The 18,536-nt window shown below is 35.4% G+C and overlaps 1 protein-coding gene across 8 annotated transcripts in view; it reads right to left on the reverse strand.

The window, feature by feature from the left end:
* Positions 1-18,536, reverse strand: part of QKI (QKI, KH domain containing RNA binding) — a 166,301-nt gene that overhangs the window by 42,861 nt on the left and 104,904 nt on the right. For all 8 annotated transcript variants that reach the window (XR_004442712.1, XM_033234266.1, XM_033234267.1 and 5 more), the window contains exon 4: positions 1,478-1,621. Coding sequence is in view for 7 of the 8 variants with exons in the window: in XM_033234266.1 (XP_033090157.1) it covers positions 1,478-1,621 (144 nt within the window). In the remaining variant the exon portion in view is untranslated. The remainder of the gene's footprint in view (positions 1-1,477; positions 1,622-18,536) is intronic.

The raw sequence follows: 18,536 nt of genomic DNA on the forward strand, positions 1-18,536 counted from the left end.
AAAAGGATCCTTAGGTCATTTACACTAACTCCCTGGTTTTGTAAATATGGTAATAGATACAGAGAGGTCAGAACTAACTTTCTGAAAAACACAGCTTCTAACTCAGTGCTCTTTCCCAGTTTAATACCTTTTCAGAACTGAAGTGGCTTACAGAATGATCAGAATAAATCTAATAGGTCAGTAAAAGTTTCAATACTACACACTGATCTATTTGCTATATTAGGTGAACTCATTTGCTTAGTATAAAATGAGCTAAATATTATTGGATACACTTAGCAATAATAGTCAATGTTAAATAACTTTTTCTGATCATGACACTAATAGCCCAGTATACTTTCAAAAATCTCCTTTTCTGTACAGTTTTTCAATACCACACAATTAAGGAAAATGAGAAAGATTCCATGGTTTAATATTACACAAATATGGATTTTAGTTTATATTTAACCTGCTCATTTTTAAAAAATAAAATCTATCAACAGAATTTACACAAAACTTTTACTCCAAGGAATTAATTTCATCAAGTTAATGGGAAATGTTTATGATCTGTGAGTTTACTTGTTGAATAAACTATTAGGGTAATAAAGAATAGGCTATCTGGGAAACAAAAAGCAGCAGGTACCTTAACAAAATGCCAATACTTTTTGTTGGACACAATACTAACAGTATTCCTAGTTTTTCTTTTCGTTTTTGTGACACGGTCTCACTCTGTCACCCAGGCTGGAGTGCAGTGGCGCGATCTCAGCTCACTGCAATTTCTGCCTCCCAGGCTCGATTCTCGTGCCTCAGCCTCCCAAGTAGCTGGGATTACAGGAGACTGCATATTCCCAACTAATTTTTTGTATTTTTAGTAGAGATGCGGTTTCACCATGCTGGCCAGGCTGGTCTTAAACTCCTGACCTCAGGTGATTCACCCGTCTCAGCCTCCCAAAGTGTTGGGATTACAGGCATGAGTCACCGCGCCCAGTCCTAGTTTTCTCAATAGCAAATTAGGGTCCACATTTCCATATAGTTTTACTAATATAAGAAAAAAAAAAAATTAATGGCCCAGAAAACTAGTAATTTATTTTTCATTTCTCGTTAAAAAAAAACAACAAAAACTCTAGTAGTAGCGCAATTATTATTTCTAAAAATATTAAAGGGTTAAGTAACAATAAGGAGCCAATCCAAGGAAGGGGGGCAGAGGGAAGAGATGGGGAAAGAGAAACCGGGAGGGAAGGAGAACTGAGAACACAAAAGCATCTGGATAATTTCTTATGAGATGTCACCCTCCAAAATCCCTTTTAATGTCTATCTAAGGACCCCTAAATATGAACTTTACGTTTTTATTATCTTAGAAATATCAGTTAGGTGTTTTTAATTTTATGCTTAAATAAAATTTCTAACAACCAATAACCTATTCCTCATAAACATCACAATAACTTAAAATAAACTGACAAAAAAGGACAAGGCCCAAATCTAAGGTCTGGAAATTACTTACTGCAGGTACCAATAATTTCTTCACTTCTTCAACTGCTCTCTTCAATTTGATTTCTGCTCTGTTCTGAGCATCTTCCACAGTGATTAGTACATGTAAATCTTCGTTTAGATGCTCCCAATTGGGCTTGCCTCTATTTTGCTCCTCCTAAAAAATTTACAGAGTACACAATTAAAATTTTTCTCTTTAAAGAGAGTACATCTTTCATAATAGTAACCTGTTGTCAATTATTTAAGCTGTGTTTGCATTATTTTGCTATGATGGCATTACAAGTCTTGGAATTATTTTCCTGGGTCCGCAAAGCTTGGTTGAATGTGATACTACTGGGTCAAATGATAATTAATTCAACAAGTATTTGCTGAGCACGTACTTTCTACCAGGCACAGAACCAAATGCTACAAGATCAGCCCCTAGCGTGCTCCTATGCACTAAGAAACATAGATCTGATACTGTCCTTACATTACCATGAAAAACACTTTGAGAAAGATATCATTATTTCTACATTTTACTTATGAGTAAACAGAAGGTCATCAAGGTTAGGGAGGTTACTTCTCAATGTCACACAGCTAACAGGCTGTCAATTTAGGAGCGGAATCAAAGTTTTCATTCTCTAATTCAGTGATCTTTCCACTTCATTACAACTGCTTTTAATGATATTGGTTGTCTTCAGCATTAGAAAAGGTATTTTGCATATAGATGTTATTGTGTAAGATGACTGCCACTTGTTTTAAGTACTTCATACAGTAATTATGAAAATAGTTTTATCTACATTCCCATCAGACCATACTTTAAAATTAACTGTAAGGCTACTCTTTAATTATATCAAGTCATAAACACTAGTTTCATAGAGAATATCTGTATTTCATTTCCTTAATGTCTTCTAGTAAGAAATATCCCCATGTTGAAAACCTGGTCAAGCTACAGGGAGGTTGTTAAATAGAGTTGGTCAGAATTTCAGAATCGCTGTTTTTAGAGAAAGTGTTTTTAAATAAAATGAGAATATAAATAGTATATACATGGCATATATAAATGCACCTGGCACAGAGCAAGGTACCAGACAAACAATAAATATCTGCTGTTGTTGGACCTTTATTTTAGAAGTTACCATTTACCTAATTGCTAGATTCCAATAAAAGAAAATAAAGCAGGCATAATAAAACTGCTTTCTGCAACAATTCACACAGATTTTAACAGTAAATGCTTCTGCTTTATTTTTAATTAATACAACTTTAGGATGAAAATGTATCCACATATTTTAAGGGAATACAGAAAAAAAAAAAAAAAAATCAGACACAATCCTATGCTGGGCCGTCTGTGTATTTCCAAAGAGTGAACTCTGAGTCAGCACAGTATTTTACAGGGGTGCCATCCGTCCAACACTACGTGAACCACCAGCTCAGAATAGCTGACTGTTTCAACATAAGGTCACACTACATTCTTTTTGATGATGTCATATCTTTACAAAGCTAGGTTTTTAGCGGTTGCTGTAATAAAAATCAAGTCCATACAAAAATCCATGTGGAATAAGAAAAGAGGGTGGCAGTATAAAAATCTGATTCCAAAGTTTGAGAATTTAAACAGCACCCAAGAAAATACAAATGCTATTAGTAAAAATGTGGTTATTTACAAATAAAATGTACAGTCTGTTTCAATTCACTATTTTTAATATAAATACTAATTGTTCGTAGAGTAAATATTTAATAAACAGAATTCTGAAATATTTCTTTTTGACTAGGGTACACCATGCAAACTAACGGGGAAACCAAGGAGTCAATGAATCAAGAAATTGGAAACCTCAGGGTTATCTGTATGGCAAGAAATAAAATGTGTATTAATATCTCTACTGTGGCAAGAAAAATTAGTTTTGTTATCCAGATTTCAATTGTTATGTTCAAGAATGCTAACAGTATTTTCTCACCAAAATTCGTATTTCTATTTATTTATTTATTATCTTTTTTGGAGAGAGACCTACAAAAGCTACTAGTCTGGCATTATTTGGTGGGCCTAAAAGTGCACCTATTTGCCTAAACGCATATGTATGAGGGACTTCTGCTTCCAGGCAAGGTACAGTAACAGGAACCAGATTCATCTTCCTGCTGAAACAACCAAAAAACTGGCAAAACACATAAACAAGTTTCAAGCCACTGGACATCAGACAACTAAGGACAAATGATGCAAAGAGTTGGAAAAAACTGAGGTAAGTCTATGACTGCCCCCACTCACACTGGCTTGAGAGTCTCCAGAGAACTCCATGAGGAGACTAAACAAGAGTCCAGGAAAACCGAAGCAGCCAGAGTTCACAGGGTCCTGGAAGAGCTGCCACTCAAATATTCAGCTGAACACTGATCATTGCATACTCAAGAGGAAATTCCAGAGGCCAGGGAAGGAACCACCCAAAAGGATTCCAGGTCAAAGTGCCTGGCTCTAGAAAAGAACAAGACTGAAAGACCTGAATGATACCCCGTGGGTAAGGTACACAGAAAGGTCTTGCCTCAGTGGTAGGAAATAACTAAACCTAATCTGAGCATTGTTCCAGTACAACTAAATACATTTTAAAAGTAAGACCAAATGCCTCAAATTATTTCCAACTAACTTAAATGTGTCCCAGGACAAAGCTCAAAGATATTTATAGGAATATAAAAATATCCATCCAACAAGGTAAAAGTCTGGCATACAATTAGAAATTAACAGGCATGCAAAGGAGCAAGAAAAATGCAATACATAATGAGACCGTCCCCCCCAACAATCAAGCCACTCAAACCAATCTAGAAGTGATACAGATGTTATTACAGACAAAGACATTAAAAGCTCTATGTGTGTGTGTGTCAAACACTAATGCATATAAACACTAATACAATGAAAATGGAGGAACATTTATAATAAAATATATTTGAGAAAAGCTTAAGAATAAAAACTAAAATTGTGACTTGCCACAGAAACCTTTATACATGGAGAAAAGCCAGAGAATTTAAAAGGAATAATTATTTTCATGATAGAAACAAAGTTGCAGTATTTGCCATTTTGCTTTATTGCAGGAATACATTTTTAAGGTGTAAAACACCTTGGCCAATGCATACTCTTATTAACTCAACAACTTAAATGATAACTAAAAATATAAAAACAGGAGAAAGCTACATCTACCCTGTTGGCTTCAAACTAAACATTTTTGCTTACACTTTTAAAAACAACTGAAAGAGCAAAAACTTTCAAAGATGGAGAAATTAATGGAATTGTGTACTTCCACTCCCACTAAAAATTTTTCTCTAACACTGTAGAGTTTAATATGTACAAACTCGGCCAGGCAAGGTGGCTCATGCCTGTAATCCCAGCACTTTGCGGGGCCAAGGCAGGAGGAATGCTTGAGCCCAGGAGTTTAAGGCCAGCCTGGGAAACACAGTGAGACCCTGTGTCTATTATAAATAAATAAGATGTCCAAATTCCTAAGAAATAAGAAAACGGGAAAGGAAACCATTTAAAAATTAAGAATCTAGAAAGCAGATGGTTAACTTAAAAGTTAGCAGACTCTAGTTAAGGAACTTATTTCTTCGCAATCCCCCTAATCCACCCCCGCTCCAAAAATACTGAGGACATGGGCAGCAGTGAAAATCGGGGTGAGGGTGGGGCTGAGATTGCAGGACTAGATGAACTCTCATTGAAATAGTAGCTCAATCCCCATATCCCCTATCCACAAATGGCTAGCTATCAAGCACCCCCTAATTCCCAGCAACAGACCAGAAACTGATTCCAAAAGGAAGTAGAACACTCGCTGAAACCGCATTAGAAGAACAGTTGACAGGGTAACTTCCACACTGACGGCTGGGCTGGCCGGCCATCTCCCCTGCTCCACATGCAGAGCAAGGGAACCCAGGCCTACATCTTGGGGACAGGAGACTTGAACAACTGACCCTGGCTTCAGAGAGTTAAGAAAAAACACTACAATGCTGAAACAAGTAAAGAATGCTCTATTTAAAAATTCTGAATACAAATAGAAACTCCTGCAACTAAAAATATGAGAGAAAAGATGAAACACTTGATAGAAGGTTGGAAGACAAACTGAGGAACTCTCCCTCTAAGTAGCAAAAGACAGAGATAAAAAAAACCCGGTGCAGAACTGTGTAATAGTAGAGGACTAGTCCAAGAGGTTCAGAAACTGAAATGACAGATGTCCAACTACCAATATAAAGAAAAAGAAAGCAGAGGGAGAAAAAACATCAATGTTATACATTTTACGCAAAACTGGGGGATCTGAGCTTCCAGATGAAAAGGACCCTGAGTTTTCACCACAAGGAATAAATGAAGTGGACACTTCAAAATCAAACAATGTAGCAACTGAAAATAAACACTAAAAGCACCTCTTTTCCATATCAGGCCTCAGAAAATCTTTCATCCATGCAAGTGTCACACAAAAAAAGGCTTTGAGGTCATGCTACCCAGAAGCCACATTTATTCTACTGTAGTCCATTCCAGCTCAAGAAGAGTTAAATTCCTTCAGTTAATTTGGAGCTTAGTAATTATTTAATACAAACACTATTTCTCCCTGTGATTTCATTCTGTTTCTTAAGCAGATTATAAAGGCAATCTGGGATTGGCAAATTTTATAGAGAAATCAATAAAACACACCCCAAAAGGTCCTCTTTTAGTCATAAAGTAAGTATAGATACAATTATAGGATGGTTACTTCTGAACTCAAAATATCCATAGTAACAATCCACTCGCAAAACCCATTTTCTCACTTTAATAAATAAATCAGGACACAGAAAACGTTGAAATAAGCAGACAGGAGGGATGACGATATGGACGCACACCAAAAATGCTTTATTTATCAGTAACTGTGTTCTATGAGGCATGTTTCTTTTTACAATTATGTTTCAAATAATCTTTCAGGGGTTAATAGCTGAGATACTGATGTGGAAACAAATAGCTCATGACTACTATAATGTCTGTTTTACAGTTACTAAAAAGCAGTATCATTTCATAATATATGTGCCACTAAATCTTCGGCAATATAGAAGAACACAGTTTTGCATCAATATAATCCCAAATGTACATTTCCCAGCACAGTCCTGTCCCCTGATTTCCATACCTCCAAATTCAACTGCCAACTAGAAATGTGTACTTCAATCTCTAAAGCAGCCTGAACTCCACATATCCAAACTGGGGTTCATACCTCCCTGCTTCAAATCTGTCCACAATTACGTCTTAGCTATTACTTACCCTGAATGAATTTTCTGAATCAGCGTGGATTTTTAGAACTTGCGGCTTTATAGGAAATCTCTGAAACACAGTCATGGCTTACTTGTGCTTTAACAGAGACTGGCTGCTGCACATACACCCATTCATGTCTATCCACACTAACCTGAAGTGCTGTGTTCATTCACTTTCCATGACAGGCTCAGATTTGCTCCATGCTGTATATTGGCCATTCCCCAAACATGGATTTTGATACCCATAAGTTTATGGAAGCTATCACCTACATCTACAATGCCTCCTTTCTCCTTCTTTAATACTTACTTTTCTTCTTTTTTTTTTTCTGTATCATATAGTAACTTAGTTATCTGTGCATTGTCTTTTTCTAGCTTTCTAGAAAGTCTGCTCCAAGTTGAATATCAGAATCATCTCATTGATTTTCATACTCTTGACAGTATGTACACATTGATTTTACACATATCTGGCTCTAAACAAGTATTTACCGAATTGAATAATTGAACTTTTATGATTGAAGAGCATCATTAAAATCAAATATCAAACTATGCATGAATATGCTGCAGCTTTCCCATAGTGCTCTGCTGTACTCATGATTATTGCATCTGTTTAGATAATCCTTCATATATTCGCCCTTGCTTATGTATCTTGGTTTCTGGGACTGCTTCTTTCTTTCTCCTTGGTGACCAGCTGTAAATGACAATTTTTACTCCATTTCTTGTTCTCTTACTTCTAGTCAATTATCTCAGATTTTCTACAATAATGCTTACGAGGTCCGGTTTTCACACCCTATCAAAGACTGCTTTTCTTTTACTCTAAAACCTCAATGCTACCTTGTTTTGACGTATCAGAAGAACAAGAAACAAGATGGGTCAAAAGTACTTTTTAAACTGCAAGACTCAAGTTCTATCTCAATATAACAGCAAAGTGACAGCAAAGGCAAATTACATACAAATACTGTATGTATAAATATGTTCAGAGCTCAAAACCACTAACCTTCCATCTTTTAAGGTAGGGTGCAATAACCAGAGAGGTTCCAAGGAAATGGAAAATAGCTTTATTTATACAGCAAATTAAAATTTAGCAGCATATTAAGCAACTTTATAATTCATTCACACTTGATGGCAGAACAGATAGTCACAATTATTAATGATTCTTTATTATAGTCTATATTCTTGACAAGTATACTATGGTGAGATAAATTAGCCTAAGGTGATGATAAACAAACTTAAAAATGAAAATGATGATGGCAACTAAGCTTTTATCAAACACTTACTGCTTGCCAAGGACGATGCTAAGCAATATAAATACATCACCTCATTCAATCCTCGTTAAGTTACATGAACATGGGACTATCGGTCTTACCAACATTTCACATGATTTAGTCAAGTCAGGCAGTAAGTGTTGTACCACCAAGCTACCATACCTAGCCAGAGCAACTTTAGAGTATGCACCCTCAGCAACTAATTCCTAGCACAACATATCACCTACATGAGAAATTGTACTAAAACAGCATCATAAAATAGTGAAAAACCAGAAACAGAACACAGAATAGTGGAATCTCTAGAATTTTTTACTTTACCTTTTTACCTTTAAATATTTTTGTGTAGAATTCTAAGCACATCTTGTCCTCACAGAATTCTAGAGCTGGTGGGGACTTTGAAGGCAGATAAAGGGGTAGATGAGATTATTTAGTAGATTTCGTTTTGTCTTTCTGCACTTGTCCTATCTCCTAACTTCATGCCAAGTATTCTTTCTCCATAAATGAATCTCTGAGTAAGTCACATCCAGAATAATGTCAAGAACTGGGAGAAAAACATCTGCTATAACAGATCTCTTTGCACCTACAAAAATGTTTTCCCCCTAAATGAGAGATTCACCTATCAAATTACAATGATACACATATACAAAAAGGATAAATCTGTAGCTACTTCACTTACATAAAATTCCTCGTCTTCAAAGTTTTGAATAGGTGAGGTTGTTAAAACTAAAATTAGATCTTAATATACAATGCATATTTCCAACATTGTTACCAAGTTAGGACTAATTAACCCCCTTGTTTGTAACTAAATTTTACTACTTTTCAATAAAATAGCTTCCATTTCATTTTTGAAGCCACTGTATACAGTGATGTAAAACTACAAAGTAAAAAAATAGTCTCAATATTTGAGAAACTACTTTTGTTTTGGATTTTTGAAAAACTTTATGAGTCAGTGCCTTATGAAGTTTAAAAGTATGCTCTAATTACAGTATCTGTTTGAACAAAGGGATTCTATAACATGAAGCATTGGAGCATACTGACTGTCCCACCCCTGCTGACAGACTCTTTTAGTTATACATTTGTAGTCAAGCAAATGAGCATAAGACTGCTGCTCCTACTGTGCTCTTGTGAAAGTTCACACGCCAAAACTTCTCCAAACAGAATTCAAAAGTGTTACATACTGACGCAAACCAAGGTTCCAATAACATGCTTATTGTGAATATATACATTTTAAGACAAACATTAAAGCTTAGACATATTACCATCTCCAGTTGTACATATAATCTTAGATTAGTTTAAGAAATGTTCATTGAGAAACTGGGCATAAGGTAGATTTCATACAATTTAATTCCTCACTGACTCAGTTACAAAAGCAGACCTCAAAAAACTTTAAAAAACTTGAACATGAGTCCAACAAAAACTACATTTTCAAAGCAAATTATTTTTTAATAAAATATGAAAATTAGGATAATTTTATGTTCAGTCCGTTGAAATCATCTAGGAAAGTCATTCAGCGGGCATTCAACAAATACTTATTAAATGAAGCACAAAGGAACAAGTTGCTAAATTCAAGTAATTTTATTGTGTTAAGCCAAATAATTTCCAATTTAAAAACAACAGGACTATAACATCTATCTCCTACAGACACAGTACTTATTGACTGTCAGGTCTGTCTTCCAATTTTCATACATTAATTACACTAATTTATTTGCTAATTACTTTATGACTAAACTAAATTTATGTAACCCCAGTACTAGCCAAATAATACTATTCTGGCCCCACAATGACCAAAATGAGTGAGATTTCTCTGATATGAGCTAGTTTTAGCATGCAGAAACTGGACAAGATCAGCTGAAAAGTTGAGTATGATCTTGATGAAACACAGTTAAGGCTGAGAAGAGTGAATTAAATATATACAAAAAGTTTCCCATAAAAAGACAAAAATCATCAAGTGATTTGTTATTTCCCAACAACTTTAAAGCTGACTAATATTTAACAAAAATAGTGATGATAGAAATAAATGATTGTTGGGAAATCCTTTTATAATAGAAACTTCGGGCTGAGTTCCTGTTGCTAACAAGCAGCCATATAAAATTAGTTACTGCCCATCGAAGCACAAAATATTTCCTCACAGCATTAAAATAATCCTTTCACTAATTCATATGTGAGATTTTGTACACTAGGTCTTATTCTCACCATCATCTAGGGACACAAGATAATTAAAAGGCACAGAAAAATGAAATAACTTTTAGAATGTGATGTTTTAAAATACTCAATTGAATATTTACTGATAGTACACCAGGGGAAAAATACACAAATAAAAGACTAACATTTCTACCTATACTCATTCTCCTCCCTAAATCATCAAAATCCCAGTTTCAATAATCATCTTTCAATCAAATTTATCCCTTCCAGGTCCTCCCAGACAGGATGTTCCCTGAATACTCCCATTCTATTATTTTTTCTTTTGACATAATCAGTATGGTATGTATGATTCCTAAAAAGTTTCAAGAAGTATGGAAGCAGACTCATCTCCACATCCTTTAGCACAGACTTTTTAGTAAGTGCTCCCTAGAGCACAGCATGAGATCTAAAAATAAAGTTAGTGCAGTCAGTATCAACCAAAACCAAAAAATAACATATAGGGCTTTACACTCAGCACTTGATATTCATAAAATAACTTAATCCTTTCAACAATCTTAGAGGTAGGCATTATTATAATCACCTATTTCTCATTTAAAAATGAGATAAACTAATGGGCAGAAACTTAACCCAATGTACTCAGTTAAACTGACTTCAGATGACACTGTCTGCCTTTGAAGACCTGACAACTACCTATTAAGAAGAAAGGCTAAATACAATACTTAAAAGCCAACATCATGAAGATTATAACTATTTCATTGAAAACGATAAGAAACAAGATGGCCAGGCGCGGTGGCTCACGTCGTAATGCCAGCACTTTGGGTGGCCGAGGCGGGGGGATCACGTGGTCAGGAGTTTGAGACCAGCCTAGCCAACATGGCGAAACCCCGTTTCTATCAAAAATACAAAAATTAGCCAGGCGTGGTGGCAGGCGCCTGTAATTCCAGCTACTTGGGAGGCTGAGGCAGGAGAACTGCTTGAATTCAGGAGGCAGAGGCTGCAGTGAGCTGCACCACTGCACTCCAACCTGGGCGACAAGAGCAAGACTCCGTCAAGAAAGAAAGGAAGGGAAAGGAGGGAAAGGGGAGAGAGAGACAGAGAGAAAGAGGGAGGGAGGAAGAGGGAAGAAGGAGGGGAAGGGAGAGAGAGAGAGACAGAGAGAAAGAGGGAGGGAGGAAGAGGGAAGAAGGAGGGAAAGGGGAGAGAGAGACAAAGAGAGAGAAAGAGGGAGGGAGGAAGAGGGAAGAAGGAGGGGAAGGGAGAGAGAGAGACAAAGAGAGAGAAAGAGGGAGGGAGGAAGAGGGAAGAAGGAGGGGAAGGGGAGAGAGAGACAAAGAGAGAGAAAGAGGGAGGGAGGAAGAGGGAAGAAGGAGGGGAAGGGAGAGAGGGAGAGAGAGAGAGAAAAGAAAAAAAAAAAATGAAACAAGATGTTTTGAAAAATCCAGATACAGCCTGTCTCAAGAAAATGTCATTAACAGGTTCACGTACTGATTTAAGTTTTAAGGAGAGAGTGAGAATGGCAGGCAGCACATGGTTCACTGTGCAAATGCTCCATTTTTCAGAGGGAATTTTATTTAGGTATAAATCCCACAGAGATTCAACACAAAACAATTGTTTTATAGTAGTATTTTAAAAATGCAAATGTTTAATATTCATTTTCTGATACTCTAAGGAATTTATGACACCACACTTACTAACCACCTAATAGCTGTTTAGTGTTAGGCAAAATGCTTGAACTCATCTATGTCTCAGTTTCCTCATCTACAAAACAGAGATAAATGTAGTACTAACATCTCAGAGCTACGGTGAGTTTTAAGTGTTCGGATAGCACATAGAGTAGTACCCATCATGTAAGAGCTCTAAAATTAATATCACCATAATGTAACTATGGTATGGACAGGCTGGAATCTAGAATAGATGATTGTAGAAAATTAAACAGAAACACTGGGAAGGGATGACTGAACAACAAATGACATGACATGACTAGCGGTTATAATTTAGAAAAATAAAATTGGAAATGCACTTTCAGAATAAAAAGTGCTAGCTTAAGATAATTTATTTTTTAACCAACTTAGTTAATAAAAATATATTAGCCATTACATGAAAATAAAATTATTTTTAAATATAAAAAAAGCTTAATAAAGACACAACTGTAATCTTTGGGGTTTTAGACTGGAAGAGAGCTCGGCTGATCAAAGCACTAAACTACCCTCCATTAAGGGTTTGGATTAGAAATGACACATAAAGACCGCTACAGTTTCCTGGAAAGTGGGATAAACCATGACTATTATTATGTCACAAGCAGTACACAACGAACAGTAAAGGGAATTTATAAAAACTTAATGAAATTGAAGGATGAGTTCAAATACTACCTATTCCTTAACTGTTTTCCACTACCCTCCTCCATCCAAATTCATTCTCCCTAAGCCCCGCTTTGCTTCCATTGCATCTTATGGCTCTAAAATGATACTTACGATCATACTTTAATATTCCAGTCTACATAACAGTAAGCTCTAGAAGCAAAGACTGCTCCTTTTAATTTTTTGTGTTATTCACAAGGCATTAAAAAAGAAAAGTTTGGTAAATAACCAGTAGCTATTTCTCTTCCGTCCTGCACAGATCTGAACCTGCACTTCTTTTATAATATTTTCATCAGTTTTTAAAATACTAATTTCTGTAGTTGTCTCATTTTTGTGTAAACAAAGTAACTCTGAATTCTACAAATGAAATCATGTCAAATACAAAGATACTAGTTTCTCAACATATATGCATACTACCATAATTAACATGCTACAAACTCATTTAAAAAGAACTAGAGAATCCATGGTTTCTGTAATTACACATTTATTCAGCAAATGCTAAACTGTCCTCCTATATTAGGAACCATTTCCCTAAAATATCCACCATTTGTTATTAAATTTCTATTTAATTTGTTATTTGTTATTAAATTTCTAGAACATAAACTGAAAATAGCAAGTAACATAAAATATACTGATTACATGATTACTACGCTCCTATGCCATATGATGCTTTCTCGTGCATTCTACATATGTATTTTTCTACATTAGTTAGGGAAAATAAATACCTGAAAAATTCAAGATTTACTTTAAAAACTCAGGCAATACTGAAAGAGAGTATTTTACCTGCCTTCTGTGAAATTAAAATGAAAAACACAAAACTAAAGGACTGAACCAGAGTCCCATGATCTACCACCACAAGCAAGTAAGAATTATGCTGAAGGATCCACTACCGTCTGCCCTACTTCCTCCTCAAGCAAAAGATCACACGATTTCCAAAATGTAAGAGAACAACAGTGCATAGCTCATTACGTTACAAAAGGTGTTTCATCCTTGGAATGTTAAGATAGAAGACTAACAGGAGTTCTTTCCATTATTTGTAGTTGGTAGGCTGCAATGTCCTATTCAACCTAGTGGCACTGTGGATATTTGTAGTGTTCGTACTGCCCAAATATTAATTCACAGCTGTCTTCATGTAATCCTGCACACATCAGTGAAAAGCAGTGACAGAAACACAGCTGTGTAGAATAATGACTCTAGCTTATGACAATGTCCAGGAATATGTATTTGTGTGTGTATGGAAGAGCTATGTTGGCATAAATGAACTTGGAGATCCTTGGCAAGGCAACAGGCACATATTCTATAATTCTACGGGGCTTGCCACGGTGCTAAACACTTATCCAGTACTCATATTTGCCGACTGATAATCGGAATGTCAAAAGTTTGCTCCAAACCCTGAATTTTCATTTGCTCACCGGAGAACAGAGACAAAATGAAAAGAACTGGTTATTCAGAAACAAACACACAAAAAGGTCTCTCCCCACACTCCACACCCCCCAAAAACCAGACAAGGGTAGAAAATAGAGTGAGGGAAAGAACACAGACTCAAATGCCAGTCTTATTTCAGTGACCCTGTAATCTTGAGCAACTCACTCACGTACTCATTTATTTATTTAATAAATATATAAATAATAATTGAGTTTCTACTACATCCTGTGAGTGAACAAGGTTTATGATAGGCAAGTGAACAGACATGCAAGCTCTCAAGGAGCCTAGAGACTAGTAACTATTTATTTGCAATTGAGGGAGTGACACCAAAGTTCACTGTTATATAAAAGCACATATGAGAGCTGACTGATCAAGGTTATATGACAAAATGTTAACTATTTTTTGAAATCTTTTCTCATTTGTAAAGGTTACAAGGTTACAAGGATTAAAGAAAGTATGTTGAAGACAGTGACTAGTTCATAATACTTAACACTTTTACTACGTAATTCCCATTCCTGTTCTTTCCAGTATCTTCCTTAAAAGATGGCTTTTTAGCTAACAGGGATTCCCCTTAATTCCACTGCAGGATGTCCTTTCTGTCATTATATTAACATAATCAAGCATAAGCACATCCTGCTTCCTCAATTAAGAAGCCTCAAAATCAAAGCCACAGTAAAAAATAAATTAGCAATTAATCAATGATCCCTTTGGGTTAAAAAATATACAGGCCTGACATGGTGGCTCACACCTGTAATCCCAGCACTTCGGGAGGCTGACGTGGGCAGATCACTTGAGGTCAGGAGTTCAAGACCAGCCTGGCCAACATGGTAAAATCCTGTCTCCACTAAAAGTACAAAAATTAGCTGGGCATTGTAGTGTGCGCCTGTAATCCCAGCTACCCGGGAGGCTGAGGCAGAAGAATCCCTTGAATCCAGGAGGCAGAGGTTGCAGTGAGCCGAGATCATGCCACTGCACCCCAGCCTGGGTGACAAGAGTGAGACTCTGTCTCAAAATATATATATGTAAGTGCCTGCCCCAAATTATTTGAGATGTCATAATTTTTTTCTTGGTAATGACTTTTAACCTTTGAAAGTTCTAGAATTAAGATTAGAGTAGTAAGAGTGAATCAAACACAATGTTAATAGTCTATATATGTTTATCTAAAATATTTGTTACATTTAAGGTTTAACACATTTAAATATCTGAAAGATTATCCTTCTAATTTCAACTGAAAAATATATAGACAGGTACCTACAACACATCCCATGATTCTCATAGGGATGGATCCAAAGCATGGTATTCCTTGTGCACAGTCAGGTGACAGCAGGTACAGCTACTAAGAAGAGCATACCTCTATACTCATGGGCTGATATCTGGATGACATAATGTCTGATGCAGATTAAAAATCTAATACTAGATGGTGCAAATGCTTAGTGTATTAAATGGAGTTCTTTCTTCACTTAAATTCCAAGGTGTTAACATGTATTTCACACACCCATTCTTCTCAGCAGAAAAAAAGCAAGGGTAATTTTACATTATTAGAAAAACTAAGTGACTTTGGGTCCTCTAGGCATACATTTCTCCTACACTTACACCACCTCTGTCATCCAAAACCCATAATAATCCTAGACTTTTCTTCCAATCTTTTATTAAAATCTGACTAACAAGATAACTATAAAAACTGATATATTTCTTATAACCCTTCATCATAATTTGATTAGCAAAACTACAAAAAGTGATAGTTATGCAGCAGAGTATATTAAACAATGCACTTTTTTCATTTTCTTGAAGATACTGAATTACTTTCACTTCCTTTGGGTAAGACTGATACGTACATTCAAATATGTTAATAACTTGAAAGCATTAAAAAAAAAAACATTCTTCAATGATGTTGCCAGCATGATTTGGACATAGGTCATATGAACCTAGCTAACAGCACCACTGCAAAGCCTTGTAGCTAATAGGTGGCAGTCAAGATAATACTAGATTGTCCTAAAAATTATCCTACAGGATAATTTCATACAATCTCGTACCACCTTTTTTTATTCTATAGTTTTGAAAACAGGTAAAAAAGAGCTGTATGAATGTCTTCCTTCACGAGTTACAATTATGCAACTGACATTTATAATTTCCCCGAACACTATTTTAAAAAAATTCCTGCTAGCTAAAACCTAGACTGTTACACTCATGATTTTTTTAATAAATGCCACTTTTTACATATTCTATACATTATCCAGTGTTATGATGATGAGCTTGTTAAATGTTAACCATTTTATTATCTTATACTTTACTGTAAATACCTAAGAATTCAACTACATCAGCCAAGAAAACAGTAATCTCTCAGAGGAATACAAAATAAAAGTTCAGAGAATCCATGTTTTGTTTCCTTCATTAGAAATCATTTCAAGTATGTTCAAGTTTCAGAGATACGGAACTAAATTGAAATTCTTCAATTTCTCTCCCTATTATCAACCCATATAACTATAGAATCAGAAATTATTTGCTTCAGTCTTTGATAATAGCTCTAAAATGTTTCACTGGTGACAAGAAAGTATTTTCAAAGGGTATGTTACTTGTCCACTAGTGATGAAAGACATCTTTCCTAAGACAAAAAGTAAGTCTACTCTTTCAGAGTATCTTTGGCCCACTTGCCCTTAATTAAGAAACAGATGTAACATGCCATTCTCAACACTAAAATGTGAATGCAATGAAAAACATTTTCTGAGATATTAAAAACACTTTATATAACCATATAAAATCCCTGTAATGCTTAAAAAGCTATCATTAATAATTATTGTAGTTAATTTTGAGAGCAAGGGTTAATTTAAATATTAATCATAATCATTGTAATTGGAGAAAACAACTTTTTGAAAATGACCATAGATATCTCAGGATCTATCAACTGCCTGCTTTCTAAAATAGTATTAAAGAATACTAAAAATAATACCTTTAATATCTAGTAACCCTGAATGGTAGATATTAACTTATTTTACAGATGTGAACATTTTGTGACAGCAAAAGTAATTTGTCTTAAGTCCTTCAATCAATAAGTAGAAGGCCCAGAACCTGAACTCAAATCTGACTCCTTATTTCATCTCTGTCGCCACTATGCCACATAAAAATATCATCACACCCATTCTTTTCAAGGCCCACAGGAAATCTGGCATGATCTCTGAGATCCCCTTTTGTCAAGCTGTCTTAAGAGCTCTTTTGTCCTGAATTTCTCTAACAGTCCTACTCATGTGTTCTTATTAATGACATATTTTTATAAGGAACTCTGTATGTCTACGTATCTTTTCATTTCATAGTACTATGTGCTACTTAGAGTTAGGATTCCTGCCCAGCACTTCCTGAAATAACCTTCATACTCAGGTGTTTATTCAGTGAAATAAAAAGAATCTGATTGGGGAAAGGGAGAGGATGTATCATGTTCAATGAATATCAACTCTCTAGCTCAGCTCTGTACGTTTATTAATAAAGCAGAACACATATCAAAAGATCTTCGCACTGAACAGAAAGCCCAGTGACTACTTTTGTCACTATGCTACTCTAAAGACTATAAACAAATTCATGTAGCCATACAAGGTGTGTAACTCTAAATACCTATTTACAGTTTGGAAGAGTTGGAAATGGCAGAATTGTTATGTGCCTTCCTAGGCTTACCTCACAGGTACTCTTGCCAAAATACAAAATTGACATTCTATGGAAAAGGGCAATCTATAAATTGAATTAGTTTTATTTTCTTTGCAAATCATGCTGAAAGAGTAGTTACTACAATCTACTACAGAATGAAACCTCAGCCTCAATGTCTGCAGTTCATAAACTACAATTTACTTACATGTATAAAACTCGACCTTAATGACAACAGTTAGTAACACCTAAATTTGTATCTCTTGCTCATCAGTGAAATATAATATTATTTAGTATCAACAGCCAAAATAAAGCTTTCTTCACAAAAAGGTAGAAAATACTGTCTTAAAATGTTCATAAGGTTTTTAAGAAGTTTGAAAATTATATGCAAGAAGCCTGAATTACTTTAGAAATGAGTCTGTGGCTCTTCTCAATTATACCCATTACTGGAAAAAACTAAGAGCACGTGACCCACAAAAACGGTATCTATGTAAAACACAGGATTTCCAACTTTGCTTATCTCGGCCCCTTCTAGCTAAAATTTGTGTCTGCCCATCCTGACTACAAAAGGGCAGGCATTGATTGTATCTTATATCTGACTGGATATTCAAACACCTAGCACACAGCCTACCATAAAGGCAAAATTTTATAAGTCTGTTGAATAAAGAAATAAAGAAATGAACTCAACTATCTTCCGTTGATGTGAGTTTTTCCTGAAAAACAAGATTTCCCTAACCAGCTTCTATAGCTTTTTTCCATTTAAGATAAGAATCAGACATCTCTCTAGATTACACAAATTCTAATAAACTAGAATCTTACTTTGGCAAAAACCTCCTCCTTCACAATAAATATTAAAAGGAGTTTGTACATTAAACACACAAAATTGGTGCCAGGGAGGAAATTAAAGAACATGCAGGGCAGGGGCAGGTAAACCCATTTAGTAAACATAAGCTAAATATAAGCCAAAAAAGGACCAGGTTACCGGATTGACCTTAACCTTCTAGAAATAGCTGTGTATCATCTAATAACACCTAAATTTATA

The sequence above is a fragment of the Trachypithecus francoisi genome, unplaced genomic scaffold, assembly GCF_009764315.1.
Source record: "Trachypithecus francoisi isolate TF-2019V2 unplaced genomic scaffold, Tfra_2.0 Lachesis_group15, whole genome shotgun sequence".
NCBI lineage: Eukaryota > Metazoa > Chordata > Mammalia > Primates > Cercopithecidae > Trachypithecus > Trachypithecus francoisi.